Source organism: Xenopus laevis, chromosome 5S, assembly GCF_017654675.1.
Source record: "Xenopus laevis strain J_2021 chromosome 5S, Xenopus_laevis_v10.1, whole genome shotgun sequence".
In the NCBI taxonomy this organism is placed as follows: domain Eukaryota; kingdom Metazoa; phylum Chordata; class Amphibia; order Anura; family Pipidae; genus Xenopus; species Xenopus laevis.
Window position 1 is genome coordinate 66,659,184 of NC_054380.1, and position 17,263 is coordinate 66,676,446.

The 17,263-nt window shown below is 38.6% G+C and overlaps 1 protein-coding gene across 4 annotated transcripts in view; it reads left to right on the forward strand.

Annotated features, from left to right (window-relative positions):
• The window catches only part of bves.S (blood vessel epicardial substance S homeolog), a 125,222-nt gene that overhangs the window by 93,223 nt on the left and 14,736 nt on the right, over positions 1-17,263 (forward strand). For all 4 annotated transcript variants that reach the window (XM_018264622.2, NM_001096940.1, XM_018264623.2 and 1 more), the window contains exon 4: positions 14,733-14,920. In XM_018264622.2, coding sequence (XP_018120111.1) covers positions 14,733-14,920 — 188 coding nt within the window. The remainder of the gene's footprint in view (positions 1-14,732; positions 14,921-17,263) is intronic.

The window sequence follows — 17,263 nt, forward strand, 5'->3', positions numbered from 1 at the left end:
TCACCAATGGATTTTAGCAGCATCAATATTGGTTTAATTCACTTTTCTGGAAGCATAAACATTCTGTAGATTCAGAACTAGTCATTCTGCCTTATTCTAAATAGTAATTAAATTGCAACAATTTCTATTGACTGGAAATTATTGTATTGGGTCATTTGGGGTCAATATGTACCACCTTTGTACACTGGTCAGTAGTAAATGTGGCCCATTTTCCCCAAAGATATTTACTCCAGGTTGTTTAGGGCACATTCATAGCGAAACAGTGTCACGGATTTTGTGCTTTTGGTGGGCTTTGGTAGGGACATCCCTTTGTTTGCTGCTAAAAGTTATGAAAGTAATTCAGATGTGGAAAATGTTTGCATTCATATAAGATCAATATGTATTGTGTGGCACAATGCTGTTGGACTGCTTTACATCAGCAGGAACTTGGCATCCTGAAGGGGAGAATAGAGGTAATTCAGGGAAGTACTGCTAGGGAACCTGTTGTCCAACGAAATACTTCTTTGGACAGTGGTTCCAAACACTAAAGCAACCAAACCAAGCAAATCTGCCTGCAAGAACGAACCAAAATCACTTCTGAACAGTAAGCTAAACTACTACATACTTAACTTAACCCTTTTCCTACCAATGACAGATTCTACAATGTAGGGGCAAATTCAACAAGGGTCATATATCGAGGGTTAATTAACCCTCTATTGGACTGGGAATGAAAATCCTTCGACTTTGAATATCGAAGTAGAAGGATTTTGCGCAAATACTTCAATCAAACGATTCGAAGGATTTTAATCCAACGATCGAAGGATTATCCTTCGACCAAAAAAAACTTAACCAAGCCTATGGGGACCTTCCCCATAGGGTAACATTGGGTTCGGTAGCTTTTAGGTGGCGAACTAGGGGGTCGAAGTTTTTTCTTAAAGAGACAGTACTTCGACTATCGAATGGTCAAATAGTCGAACGATTTTAAGTTCGAATCCTTCGATTCGAAGTCGTAGTCGAAGTAGCCAAAAAAACACTTCGAAATTCGAAGTATTTTTTCTTCTATTCCTTCACTCGAACTTAATGAATTGGCCCCGTAGAGTCTATGTTTAGGATTGTTTAAGTTAAAAACAAAAAACAAAATCACTTCTGAACAGTAAGTTGAACTACTTCATACTTAACCCAAAAGACCTAACCCTTTTCCTACCAATGACAGATTCTACAATGTAGAGTCTATGTTTTGGATTTAAAGTTAAAAAAAGGATGCCTTGCAGCACACCTAAACCCGTGCAAACATAGTCCGGGAATAGGTTAAACAGGCATTATGACCCCTCATTGAAAATGAGTTAACTGACATTTGCTTTATCTATATATTTTATTATATGCATTAAATTAAAAGTTAACTGCAGTAACTTCCCTTGCAGAAACATTTGAAACATAGGACACTATGATTATTATGTTTCCAGGTAATGGATCTCATACCTGTACTTCAATTATTATATATTTTATCATTTTCCTCTGTACTTTGCATCTGGTAGCTGCTCTAAGATACCTTCAGTTATATTTATTATTACCAACAGACCCAAGTAGGTAGGAACAAAATCCTATTACTAAACCCAATATTGTCAAGCTCCTTAATTCTGTAGCATTATCTTGTCAGATTGTGTAGGAACAATGTTTCCATGCCTCAGTTATCTTCATGAAATTGGATACAGTCCTAATCATTGCCATTTTACAAGAGTTATAATGTTTCCAATCACTCATATTTTGGTAACAGAGAGTTCTTTTTTCTTACATTAAATTCCATTTGCAATGACAAAGTAAATGAAACCAGTGAAAATATACGAACTATAATATAACGTGACTGCAATTTGTGTTATTACTGTACTTGGTTCAGACATTTTCTGTTCTCACATTCTGTCTCATTTAAACTTTACATTCTATTTTTTTCAAATCTTATTAAAATATTCACAATTATGTTATTTTTGTATCCTGCTAATAAGGCAGGCCTATCGTCTCCATTGTGGTGCAACCCTGCAGCTTCATAGAGAAGTAAGGAATCCAGGCTACAGTTTAGGATTTAACCAAATGTAAATATTTTGTTTGCTCATATGTAAAACCCTGCTTCATTTAAATAAACCATTTTCATAATAATATACTTTTTTAGTAGTATGTGCCATTGGGCAATCATAAATAGAAAATTGCCATTTCCCAAAGTCTGCCCCCTGTTAGGTCACATTTTGTCTTTTGCTTCCACACTTCTTCCCTTTACAGTTGGGGCAGATTTATCAAAGGTCGAAGTGAAAATTCGAATTTAAAAAATTCGAATTTAGAGCTATTTTTTTTTATTATACTTAGACTAGGGAATAGTCCAAATTCGATTTGAATTTGAAAAAATTAGAAAATTCGAATATCGAAATTTATCATGTACTGTCTCTTTAAAAATTCGACTTCGACCATTTGCCATCTAAAACTTGGCGAATAGCTGTTTTAGCCTATGGGGACCTAGTAGAACCTACTTGGTGATTTGGATTCGATCAAATGCGATATTACTTCGATTTGTACGATTCCAATTCTGCCAAATACAGACATATTGGATCGAAAACGGAAGTATTTGGCCAAAAATCCCCTTCGACTTAATTTCAGTTGGTTTTTTTGAATTTGAATTTCGAATATATAGAAACCCAGGCAGGTCTCTGCACTCCATTCCAGGCAATCAGGACCGGGTGCTGCAGAAGCGCTTTCACATACATCAAATCCACAGCTGTAAGCAGTGCACACCGGAGTTTAAAAAAATATTTGTTTTTTATTTATCAAAAGATTAAAACCATAGTCGCAAGGATCGACGTTTCGGTCTGGATCTAAGACTGTTATCAAGATCCAGAATCACATGTTGAGATACAATTTATAGTCACATTTGCATAATTAATTGAACACAGAAAACCAGAAGATACACCCACTGACTAGAATAATCAAGGTATGTGTGTCCATGTCACAAAGTATCCCTCAATAGTTTGTGCACTTTGCCGTCCGAAAGTTTTCTCATAATTTCGCTTCGATAGTCACTATAATCAAGTACAACAATCCCACCACCTTTATCAGCAGGACGTATTACAATACGATTGTCGTCAGATAAAGATTTAATGGCCCTGGTTTCAGATTGTGTAAGGTTACTATGTGATTTCTGACTCTCTATAATACGTTACCTCACTATCAACGCTCTGTTTAAAGAGCCAAATAGCAGAATTAGTAGTAGGAGGATTATATACACTCTTTAAAGGAATAGTTCAGTGTGAAAATAAAAACTGGGTAAATAGATAGTCTGTGCAAAATAAAAAATGTTTCTAATATAGTTAGTTAGCCAAAAATGTAATATATAAAGGCTGGAGTGAACAGATGTCTAATAAAACAGCCAGAATCCAACTTCCTGCTTTTCAGCTCTATAACTCTGAGTCAGTCAGCGACTTGAAGGGGGGCCACATGGTACATTTCTGTTCAGTGAGTTTGTAATTGATCCTCAGCATTCAGCTCAGATTCAAAAGCAACAGATATGACCCATGTGGCCCCCCCTCAAGTCTCTGATTGGTTACTGTCTGGTAGCCAGGGTAACCAGTCAGTGTAAACCAAGAGAGCTGAAAAGCAGAAAGTAGTGTCCTGACTGACTTGTTATACATCAAATCACTCCAGCCTTTATACGTTACATTTTTGGCTAACTAACTATATTAGAAACATGTTTTATTTTGCACAGACTATCTATTTAACCAGTTTTTATTTTTACACTGAACAATTCCTTTAATTTCAAAACTTCAGATTGTGCCTTACCAGGAGTGTCCTTGAAAATGTCTTTTAAATTCAACAGTCTACAAAATTTGAAAAATTCAATATCCCAATCAAACTGTTTTAACGGGGCAGAGGGGACAAAAGTTATATATATATATATATATATATATATATATATATATATATATATATATATAATTATTTTTTTTTTACTAAAATATATATTCCAGTTTGGTAAGTTTCTTTACTATGCCACTTAATTTGATATAAAATATCTGTTGCTTAAGTATTCATTTTGGGGGTATAGTTTATCTTTGAAGTGTAACTATATTAATTCAAACGTAATGTGCTCTTAAGATGGCCATAGACGCAAAGATCCGATCCTACGAATCAACGTACGATCGGGACTTTCCCATCTCCCGACCCTCCACTAACCATTCAGATGAAAGTCTTACCATTCCGATCAAATAAAGTAGTTAAAGAACAGATCAGCTGATGTTCTGCCCCTGACAGCAAACGTACAATAGTTATATCTGACAAAGCTAGTGACAGTCTCCCACTGAAAATCGTACGATCAGCAATACACGCAGAGATATCGGTAGGTGACAGAAAATTTCTAACCTGACCAAACGACGATCTCCGCTGGACGAAAAATGTCGGGACTCTCCACACCCGGGCTGAAAATCGTACGAATCCACGATTCGCACGATCGGATCGTTGCGTCTATGGCCAGCTTTACCCTGCACTGGTAAGACCTGTTTGTTTGCTTCAGAAACACTTCTACAATTTATATAAATAATCAGCTGTGTAGCCATGAAGGCAGCCATTCAAGCTACATAGATAAAGAAAATCACATTCTGTATTTACTTAGCAAATAACCTCTATAATCTTTTCAGTCGGTTTAATACTTAGGCTATTTGTGATAAAATCTACTCACCCTGGTGGTCCAGTGGTGCGGCAGGGACGCCCTCGGCATGGTTCCTCTTCCTCCGCCATTGCTGCTTCTTAGGGCGTGCGCCCGCGTCTCGTTTCTTTTATTGACGCCGACGCGCTGGCCTGATGACGGCGACGCGCAAAGGGACGAAATGCCGTGAAAACTCCAGGGTATAAAAGGGGAATTCAGTCTTGTGCAAACTGCCCATGATAGGATCTTGTTCCTGGTGCTTTGTGAGCTTTATTCTGATTCTGGTTTTGACCCCTGCCTGGCTATACAATTATCCTGAATTCTATATCTGACCCTTGCCTGAATATTGACTATCCTTCTGCTGAACCCTCCTGTCTGATTGATTACACGGTTTTGACCTTTGCCTGCCCGGTTACGATTGACTCCTGCCTGCCTCGACCCAGCCTGTACTGACTACGATTCTGGTTTCCTGTTTTGTACCTCGGCCTAAAGACTCTTGCTAACAGTCGTGCCCCGCTGTCTATCCAGAACCTCTAGCCTTGCACCTCTCGTTTAAGTCCTGGTGGCATCCAAGTAGCTGAGGGCTCCTCCCGAGGCCAAAGGCGGCCACACTATAGGTGAAGCACGAGCCGAGACCAGGGTGCTTGCCATTTGTTCTGGTGTTGGGTGCCGACCGTGACACTATTATTGAGGTGTAACCTTTGGCTTCTCTCTGCCTGTATTTTCTCTACAAGCTGAGAGAAGCCAATGAACTCCCCACCATGCCGACATGTCTCTGCACCAATAGGCATGACATCAGCCTGTGTACAGACACATGGAGCATATATCATCAAGAAAACACAAAACTATGCTTTTTCTCACCGATATCTGCTCCACATCCGCAACCGCATGCCTGTCCATGCAGAGACATGGTGGAACAGAGGGGTACACATTGGGGCAAATTTACTAAATCATGAAGGGGCTAGCGCAAATTCACCAGCGTGACGTCATTTCGTTACTTCGCCGATTTACTAACTGGTGCTGGCGTAAATTCGCTAGCGTAGTGGACCTACTCTTGTGCTACTTCGCACCCTTACGCCAGGCGAAGTTGCGATATGGCGAAGGGACGTAACTACGCTAATTCACTAACTTGAGCATTTTATTGAACGTAACGTCAACGTAACGTAACGTAACTCTTGCGCCAGACTTGCCAGGTCAGACCAGGCGAAGTTCAATACAATAGATAGGAGTTTGTCCAAAAATAGTTGAAAAAACGCTTAAAAACTTTTTTAAGGGTGATAGTATGAAGAATAGCACAAATTTTTGGGAGTACCCTCCTTCCCCCCTACATTTCCTAACATATGGCAACTCAACGATACAGTGGGCACATGTGTAGGGCAATAGAACCCATTTATTTTATTTTTTAAAGGTTTCCTGGGCACGTGTAGTGTAATGTAGTTGCTGCAGCATATATGTCCATTATAGTTTAACTTTCTGCCGTATGCAAATTAGGCATCGCTAACTTCACCTGACTTGACCTGACGAAGTAACGGTAGCGCAACTTTGCTACCGTTCGCCTCCCTGAGCGCAACTTCACATTTTAATGAATTTGCGTAACGCTGCGGTGAAGCTGTTGCTGGCCAAATTAGTGAATTTGCCCAATTGACTTCTCTCCACCTGCAAATAAAGTGCAGGTGCAAAGAAGCTGAAGCTGCACCTCATCTGGTCGGTTTCTCTGTACAAAGTCTGCTGTGTTTGTCACAGGCTGGATCTGTTCTTGTCAATGCACACTCATTCAGGTAGTGGAAGGCAGTAGACTGACTCATTAGCCATGCACAGAAAGATCGGTTATCATGCTTTAGTAAGGCAGCCATTAATGACATTTGATCCATGCATATCTAAAGGTGGCCATACACGGGCCGATAAAAGCTGCCGACAGACCGTGTCGGCAGCTTATTGGCCCGTGTATGGGGGCCCCCGACGGGCTTCCCCGATCGAGATCTGGCCGAAAGTCGGCCAGATCTCGATCGGATGGGATTAAAAATCCCGTCGGATCGCGGCCGCATCTGTTCGTTGATGCGGTCCCGCGATCCGACCGCCCGTTTGGCGAACGCTAGGATCCGATCGTTGGGCCCTAGGGCCCACGATCGGATCAGCCCGATATTGCCCACCTCAAGGTGGGCATATCGGAGGGAGATCCGCTCGTTTGGCGACATCGCCAAACGAGCGGATCTATCCGTGTATGGCCACCTTTACTTGTGCTTATCTTGTGTAAAACAGAACATGTGTTGCCAAGATGCCATGTTTTACATTTTATTTTATTACACAGTATAGGGTAATAATATTACACAGTCCTTGAACATGTTGAAATTATGTTCAAAGTGTCAAATAGTGATAAACAAATCAAAACCAGGAACTGTTAGACCACAGAGTAGAGCAGAAGTCGATTGCCAGAAAAGGACAGACTGTATTGCTAGGAGAAACCAAACTGTTGCCTTGTGATCATTTTACTTTTATTTACATTGAAAAAACATCAATTGTATATATTTGTTTAGCCATTTAAATGCCACAGATAACAGACTCCATGGCTTTGTCACGGTACAATCTCCAAAGGTCTTTTGGGGAAATTGCGTTATTTAGCAACAATTGGGGGCAGATTTATCGACGGTTAAATTTTAAATGTATGTGAATTTTATTTTACTCGAATAAATTTGAATGTACTCACAATTCGGTTGGAAGGTTATTTATGAAAAAATGTGATCGTCTAAAATTAGATCAAATTGGAACGAGCCGAAAATTTGATTCATATTCAACTCGAATACGAAACAAATTCAAATTGAATTTTCCATTGAAAAAAACTCAAATGTCAGGAAGCCTATTAACATCTTCAAAAGGTTCAATGGACCTCTGCCATTGACTAGTGTGCAGAAGCTGGCACAGTAAGGTCGCAGGCGGTTTTGATTATATTTCTCAAACACTGCAGCATACAGTTTACTTGCATTTTATCCACTTGGTTATTTTCCCCAATGAGTATGCTAACAAGGCAAAAATATCAACATATAATTACAGCTTGGCAATTACAAAGTAACCTGCTTGGAGAACTAAAATTAGTGCCTGTTTTAGTTCTACAACTAATATTTATGTACTTGCTGCAAAGTGCAAAAACATGTAAAAATACAAAAATATGTAAATAGCTTTTATACATTTTTAGTAACTTCAAAGCTCAATGCAATTTTCATTTGACTGCTTTTTCCTTTATCACTGGCAATTTCATGCTCTCCCAGTGCAATTTCCAGCAAGGTTTCGCAGTATCCTTACCATGGACAGGCAGAGCAGCTTCCTGCTGTGTAGAGCAGGTTATGACAGAAGGTATGGCTGAAAGTGTTATTTCCTGTGAATAAGAAAATGCAGCTTCAGCAATCTTAAAAACCAGCTAAATCATAAAATAAATATTTCATGTACCAGGATGTGAAAAGTGGTCTAGTTGCCATCTAAAATTAAGTATTTTTATTAAAAGTGAAGGGCGCTGCTTTAATGGGTTCAGCTATTTTATTTGTTTGCTCTGTTGCCTTTGGTAAGAAATTATTTGATAAGATCTAACTCTACAGATTTACATTTCTAAAATAATTTAAAAAACAGTTTTGGTGGGTATTGATTTACATAATGCACAAGCCACAAAGTCAAATGAACTCTGACTTTATTATATTATAACTGCTTTATCATCAAATGACTATGAATGTTACATGAAATCCAAACATAGCTACCGTATTAATAAAAGTAACAGTGCAGTGTTTAAACAGAGTGCGATGGATATTTAATAGACAGGTTGACCAAGGCCAGTATTCCTTGTAACACTGAGGTTTCGTGCCACTAAAATAAATGTTTAATCTTGCATGTTTGGGTCAGAAAAAAACATGCAGTTTTACTTCAGTGTCCTTGTTATGTTCCTCTCACGTCAAAATTAAATTACTGCTGTATCCCAGTGGGACGTGATGTATAAAAATTGCTCTACTTTTAGATTTAAGGTTGCTTGAAATATATTAAGCTTGAAAAATGGAAACTGCTATGTTTTGATTTTTGAAGAAGTGAATCACAAGTTAATAATTTCTCTGTAGACTTTAAAGTCACTGTTCCAGGTGTGGATCACCCTAGAAAGCAATTTTGCCAATCATACGTTGGTATTATGAAAAGGGCACTATGAAAAACTAGGTTGAACCTTGATTCCTATCAGAGTTTTTCTGTGCACAATGAAAACAAATCAATATTCTACCAAGAAGCATTTTAAATAACGAGATGTTCCTTATCTTACAGTCTAACTGACTGCAGCTGGAGAAAGTAAGGGGTTTGTTCATACAGAGGCTTCTCACTGAACTGCTGATTTGTTTTAATTCTGCTCATAAGAGCTAAAAGTAGAATGTGATTTATTTTTCAATTTATTCCACATAAAAAAATTGTAACAATGGGGGACATGGTACTCTGCTTCCATTAAAGTTAATGCCAGGCCAAAGATCTTTGGCACCCAAGACAAGTGGGATGGTCTGTGATAGGAAGAGTAAGTGTCAGTAAAGAGGAGTTTGCAGGAATCTATGATCTGCGAACTCTATTTGTTCTAGGGAATAAGGATAGCCACCTAGCAACAGCTGTTGAGCTGTTGGGTTAGGCGGCAGCCTCCCGAATTGATCGCTGGAAACTTCTAATGCTCTGAAAAGAGCGGGAAGAAGTTGCAGGAACAGGATCTCTTAACTCTCGCGAGATCTTGTTCCTGTCAGAATTTTTCGGAAGACTGGTGATGACTATCCTTAAGTATACCTGTTTTCAAATAAGAGTGAAAAAACACATTTTTGAAATAAACAGTGTAACTCTTTATTCCTTGAGAGGAAGAGATAATAAAGAAACTTTTTTGTAAGATATTTGTAATTGTAACAATTAACATTCTTTAGTGACATTTGGTATGAGATACTTTGTAATTCCATTGAAATACAATTTCAGTGTGTATCTTGTTTGACTGAAATATCTTCTACTTTGTATCTTTAGTAGATGAGTTATTATCCACCTTAGCTGGCTTGTTGAATCCTGTAGAGAAAAGAAAATCTTTGTTTATTTTCTATTTATCAATTTAACACATGTAAAACTAAACCACCAGTTAACTTGGGTGGGTGGGATGGGCGCTGTTGCTAGGTGGCTATCCTTATTCCCTAGAACAAATAGAGTTTGCAGATCATAGATTCCTGCAAACTCCTCTTTGTTCTTCGGGAGGATGCCACCTAGCAACAGCTGTTGGGTAGAATAGCACACACCTGGTGGTTGCCCGAATGAAATTGAATTTTTCTTGCTCTGTAGGTCTCCAATAATATTTTGCAAATGTCCTCTGAGAAGACCACCTGGCTGCTTTAAGTATGATGGGAAGTGAAACACCCTTTGATGCTGCCTTTGTGGCTGTGGCTGATCTTAGTGAGTGTGCTTTAAATATGGTAGTATCAATCGAGGCCTGACTCATAGCATGCAGTATCCACCCTCTTATTGTGTTTACTTTAGCGGGACGAAAAGGATTTCTTGTTGTCAAGAGTAATTGTGACATATCACCTCTTACCTCCCTAGATTTTTCTAAGTAGGTGGATAAAGCCGATACAATACATAAAGATGTATCTTCCTCATCTCTTAATAAGTCCACTTCCACTGGAGATGAGTTTTCAATTAGCGTTTTAGTTCTACCTTTAAAAATAATGTGGAAACCACCTGGGGTTGAAGAAAACCATGGGTCTGTTATGTGGATGAGAGTTAGTTCTGCCCCTCTTGCTGCTAGAGCTAAAGCTAAGAGAGCAGTCACTTTTATAGTAAGGCTTCTCAAGTCTGCATTCTGATTATCTATCGTAGATAGGTACTGCAACAGAGGTTCGGTGTCCCAAGTGTTGTCATATTTAGGACAAATTGGTCTTGATAAACAAGCTCCTCTGAATAATCTCAAATAGAGTTTACTATCCGTGAAATTTGGAATTAAGAAATTTAGTGCTGAACCGTATGATTTTAGGGTATTAGAAGCTGTCCCTTGTTCAAACTTATATGCTAAAAAATCTAATGCCGAGTGTAGTGAAATCCCTTTATTTGAGTCCTGTAAATGAGGGTACATCCAAGTTTTAAATTCCGCAATGAGGGAATTATATTTTTTACATGTTCTAGATCGAAGGGAAGAATTTATCAGCTTTATGGTAGAATGTTTCAATGAAGGATTTTGGTATAAGAAATTGGGGCTGCAATCCACATTAGTGTTGGTAGGTTCTTCAGTATCTCTTGTGTACCCTGAAAACAGTCCTGAGTGAACCCCAATGGAACCTTCCTGCCTGAAATTAGGGGTTGTATCAGTGGAAACCATGGTTTGGATGGCCAAATTGGATACACCAGGACTAGATCTCTGACTTCCTCCATTTGAATTTTTTGGAGAACATTCGGGAGAATATATGGAGGGGGAAAGGCATAAAGGTTTGCACTTTCCTTCCCTGTCCATGGGAAGGAAAGTGCATCCATTCTCCATGCATTGCTTGTCCAGGTTCTGGCTACAAATTTCTTTGTTTGAGCTGATGTCTGGGATGCATATAAATCTATTGATCTTTCTCCCAGTTGTGTCTCTATTTTGTGGAAAATGTCCTTTTTTAGTGAGACTTGTGATAGTGTTATCTTTTGACGCGATAAAGCGTCTGCTAATTCGTTTTCCTCTCCGGGAATATATGTGGCGTGTAATGTGATTTGATTGGAAAAAGCCCAATCCCAAAGGTCTAGCGCCAAATAACAAAGTGTTTTTGATTTTGTTCCTCCCATTCTGTTTACATATGAAACTGCTGTTTTGTTGTCTGACTGAATTAACACAGACTTTTGAATATTTGGTGATATTAGAGCCTTTAAGCCTAAAAACATCGCCTTTAGCTCTAATACATTTATGTGAAGTGTTTTTTCTTTTCCTGACCAAAGACCTCTGACTGCTCCTTTGTGAGTGTAAGCTCCCCAACCTCTTAAGGATGCGTCCGTTGTTATGATAATGTCGTAATCGTTTTTATAAGTGGCTTTGGGAAAGGCTGGGTTTGCCAGGTTATCAGAGCAAGTTCCCTTTTTACTTTGTTTGGAAGTGTTACTTTTTTGTTCCAGTGAATATTTTCCCTTAATTTTTGTGCTAGCCACATTTGTGAGTGCCGTCACAGAAGAGGTGCTTGAGTGCATCCTGGGGACAAGGCAATTATTTTCCCTATTGCTGCTGCAATTAAACGTAGGGAAACTTGATGAAGTGGTAGCAACTGGGTTATGAAAACCTGAATATGTTCCCACTTTTCTTTGGGAATGGAAAGGGTTAACCTTGTTGTATCTACTGTGAATCCCAGAAATCTTATTGATTGGCAAGGGTTTAATACTGATTTTTCCCAATTTATTGTGAATCCTAATTTTTGCATTAAAGAGATGAACATCTGTCTTTGGTCTATGAGAACTGAAATATCTGGATTTAGAATAAGAATGTCGTCCAGATAAAAAATGCATGTTATCCCTTTTTGTCTTATGTGAGAAATTACTGATTTCATTACCCTGGAAAATGTGTATGGAGCGTTGGAGAGGCCAAACACCATTACATTCCAGTGGTAAATATTTTGCTTCCACTGGAATCTCAAAAACCTTTTGTGATTTTTTGATATTTTTATAGCATGGAATGCATCCTTTAGATCTATCTTTATGCAATAAGCATTTTCTTTCAAGAGGTATGTGAGATCTGCAATGCTTTCCATTCTGAAACGTTTCCTTTTTAAAAATTTGTTTAAAGACTTCACATTCAGGACTGGTCTGACAGAACCATCTGGCTTTGGTATTGGGAAAAGATGACTTATCCAGCCTGACTGTAAAAGGTCTGAGAGTTCTATCTTTCCCTCTAGCAAAGCCTTTTCTAAGGCACCGTCTAGAACTGCACTGGTGTCTCTGTATCTGTTTGAGATTTGAAGTGGGAAAGATTTTAGAGGAAGGTACAAGCCCCTTCTTATTATGTTTAAAACCCATTTGTCTGTGGTTATTGTTTGCCATAAAGGTATAATTTCTGACTGGGAAAAAGCTTGAGTTTTGTTTACCTGGCACTCTTTTCTTATAACCAGTAGACCACTTTGGGTTGGTTGTTCGTCCACTGGACTGGACTCTCTGGCCAAAGAAAGGTCTTTTATAGCTCTGTGAGGCTTCACGGGACGACCCCTGAGTTCTGTAAGGACGTCCCTCTCCACGAAAGGGTTTTTTGTTGAAAAAGGAAGGTCTTTTCCAGTCCCCAAATGATTTTCTTGCCTTATAGCGTGATTTTACCTCCTTAATAAAATCTGGACCAAATAAATTAGAGTCCTCAAAATTTGGAAATTCATGTGATTTTGGAGCCAGGTCTGACATGCCCATAGTATGTAACCAACGAGCTCTTCTCACACTTGTGACATGGTTAAAAGCTTGGCCAATCATCAATGCAGCCCTGGTGGATGCTTTAAGAAGTGCTCATTTTGAAGATTGCAAGGAATGAATATTCTTTTTGGACTGTTGTCCTTCTTGTTCTGCTTTATCAAGCATGAGTAACAAAGGACCGGCTGCATCTGCAATTTTAAATTGTATGTTGCGCAAGGACTGATCCATCCTGTCATTATTAGTTACTGTACCAGTAATAGAGGATAGTCCAGGGTCTACTTCTGGTGCTAACATAGCCTGTATATCAGGGATTCCAATATGGTTTCTTAAAACCAAGTCATCTTCTTTCATTAAAGAAGAGCGAAAGGCATACTTTGTGAAATCATACACCTCAGATTTATCATTAAGTGCCCATCTGGCATTAAATAATTTTGGTGGAGGTGTTTTTCCTAGGAGATCAACTCTTGACATTTGTGTGTCACTTATTTTCCCTCTTACAGAGGATGCTGAAGATTTCATTGTTTTTTCACAATCCCAATCCACCTCAGAGATTTTTGAATTGCCAGCTACGGGCTCAGAATCAGAAGCAACCGCTTCAGAGTATAATGAGGAATGACTGCTGCTATCATAATGTTTAAAATGACCCTTTCTGGGTAATTTTTGTGAAATCCCAAACGGGACCAAATTTCTTTTCTTCTCCTTTCCTTTCTGTCTCAAACGAGACTTTTTTGCCTTAGGAGAGCTGTCTGTTGAACTCTTACCAGAGTCTGAGGAAGAGTCTTGAATATTATAGTTTTTTTTTTCTTATTTTTTATGAATTCCTCTTCCGAGGATGAAGAATTATCTGGAGACTGAATTCGTCTCCTTTGCTTAACATTTTTAAACTGTCTGTGAGGAGAAATTTCTAACGACTCAGTAGCCGTTACAGAGAGTGTGTCCTCCATCACAGCGCTGTGAAAAATTCTGACAGGAACAAGATCTCGCGAGAGTTAAGAGATCCTGTTCCTGTAACTTCTTCCCGCTCTTTTCAGAGCATTAGAAGTTTCCAGCGATCAATTCGGGAGGCTGCCGCCTAACCCAACAGCTCAACAGCTGTTGCTAGGTGGCATCCTCCCGAAGAACAAACATGTTTTCTGGACCGGTGCTCAATGTGTGCTTGACTGACTGCCTCTAGCTACAGCCTTCTGGGAATGTGTTTTAGACATTGAAAAATAATGGCCCTTTAAGCATTCTAGTTTTGGATTTGCAGTTTTTATTGTGGTATGGCCATTTCTATTTTCCGATGACTGCGATTGTTGATTTGTATCCAGAGAGCAATATTACTGTATGTAAAGCACTGTTTTTGAAAATGTATTTAGCGCAAGGCAATGTTTTGGCTTGTGCTTCCTTTGGCGCTAACAAGGGTTATGGTGTGATTACAACCTCATGCTTATAATATACAGTAGAACCCCCATTTTACATTTTTCAGGGGACCAGAAAAAAAATTGGTAAAATACAGGAAAATGTAAAATCAGGGAAATGTATTATGCATAATATATAGGTGGGACCACAAAACATCAATGTAAAATGAGGGAAAACATAAAATCAGGGGATGTAAAATGGGAATTCTACTGTAATGTTTTTACCTGCTAATATATTCTTTAGTTACATGCAATCTAGTTACATGCAATATATGCTTTTTTAACAGATCAAAGTTAAAAATGATTTGAAGGATATCTATCACAGGATGTTTGAGCCTCTCCATGTATCTCCAGAATTATTCAATCGACTTACTGGGCAGTTCTGTGAAATGAAGACCTTAGCAAAAGGCCAGACATATGCAGTAGAAGATAAAACGTCTGTTGACGATCGTTTAAGTCTATTACTTATGGGAATGTAAGTATTATTTTTATTTGGGTTTCTTTCAAACTATACTTTACATCATTCAATTGTTATTTGTTTTTCTACTCCACTTGTATACAAAATAAGCATTCATTTAATTTGTTCTCAGGTAAATAGTAGCAGAACTTTTACAGAGCAAGACAAATTGAAGAAACAGAGACAACAATATTGGCAACATAGGGACATCATTTTCTATTCTTGTGCAAAATGACGATATAGCATGTAATCTAGGAATACAATATCATTTGCACACAGTATGATCATACTGTGTGATTTCACACACTCAGATGAATACCCAAACAAGATCAATATTCAGACCAAAACAACCAACTGTGACCAGATCACCAAATGGTTGTGTCAGCAAGGTTGTACAGACAACCATCTTGCACCATGGGTAGATGCCTACATTAATCTTGCACAAGATAATATAAAAAAGGGACAGACCACTTACATTTTGTATCAAAAGATAAATGTGCAATGTCATGCATTTATAGAGCACCTTGTGTTCATTTGTACTCATTTTCTAGGTATTATGCGTGAGAACAGGAAAATTGCTTACAAATTATAATGGACATTTACTATATATAGATATAGCTGAAATAGTTGCAGTGATAGTTAAGGTATGTCGAGCATCATATCATATTATAAACAGATAATTTATTGGTATAGGTATGCTTTGCCTGGGTTTCAAGGTTGATCAAGGGACAATTGCCCAAAACAAAGGAATAGTGCTACTAGAAAGTCAGAACATTCACAGAGGAGTCAGGTGAAAGCCTCATTCCTTAGGGATCCATGGCTGTGACTATTCTCTGTGACCTTACAAATGCTCTGAAAGAGAAAATGTAAAAGCAGCGGCTTAGATAAAAGTGTAACAATGTAACTGCTAGCTTTGAGAAAACAGCAGAATGGGGGCAATACAAATAGGTAGACAAATATCCCCTCACTGTCAGAAATTGCTGTTATTTGAAGGGCAACACACTGTAAATGCTGCAGCTTTTTAAACGTTGAATTAGAAAGCCACTTCATTCCATAGAACACATGCCATGCCTGGCCTAATTTTATTTGCAGTTATGTGCCGCTTTATCAGAAGCACTGAGTGATTGCTTTATCTTATCATTGTGTATGTAGAGGGCTTTCATTCTAGCTTCCATGCTGTGATCAACTCTTGTCACAGAGGAACGTGTATAGAATGAAAAAGAGAACACCATTGATTTTCCCCACCTTATTTTTCATTGTTAAAACATTTCCTGTATTATCTTTATACTTTTGTATTTTGCTGCTGTTAGATTTAATAATATAGGGGTTTCTTTCCTGGGTTTCTATCCTTAATGCAGATGTGGTTGATTTTCAGCCTCTGGTTAAACGCAGGCTGAGAATAAGCCGCCTGGCTAGCATGAGCCTTTTCCTGTGCCTGCACTCAGATCTATTGCTTCAGCCCTGGTGCTGGCACAGGAAAATGCTAATGCCAGCATAGGGGCTGATTCTCTGCCTGTGTCTGGCATTAGCCTAAAGAACTACACCGTTAAAATATGGGTAGAGATACATAGTAACATAGTAAGTTAAGCTGAAAAAAGACACACGTCCATCAAGACCTTTTTACTTTTTTTTAACCTGCCTATCTGCCAGTTTATCCAGAGGAAGGCAAAAAAACCCAATTTGAAGTCTCTCCAATTTGCCTCAGAGGGGGAAAAAATTCCTTCCTGACTCCAAAATGGGAATCAGACTAGTCCCTGGATCCACTTGTACTATGAGTTATCTTCCATAACCCTGTATTCCTTCACTTGCTAAAAAGCCATCCAACCCCCTTCTTAAAGCTATCTAATGTATCAGCCAGTACAACTGGTTCAGGGAGAGAATTCCACATCTTTACAGCTCTCCCTGTAAAAAACCCCTTCCGAAAATTTATTTTTCTTCTAATCGCTGACCTTGTGTCAGCTGGATAGACCTACTGGTAAATAAAAAATTAGAGAGATTATTATATGATCCTGTGCTGTATGATCATATTTTAAATACTGAACTTACTGTACCAGCCTAATGTGATGTTTTGGCCAATCAACGGGTCAATCAAGGAGTGTCCTGCCGGATTTCCTAATTCCTAATTCTAAAAACCGGGCTGTCTGGGTGGCAATCCAAAATATGGAAGCAAACTGTCACAGACTTTGTTGTTAGGAAGGCCATAGACTGCTATTAACAACCCCTTAAAGGAAAACTATACCCCTAAAATGAACACTTAAGCAACTGGATTGGAGGTTTATATCGAATCAGGAGGACCGCTGTGCTAGCCAGTAACTAATAGCAACTCACTTGTTTAAAAGCAAACATTTTATTGGTTGCTAT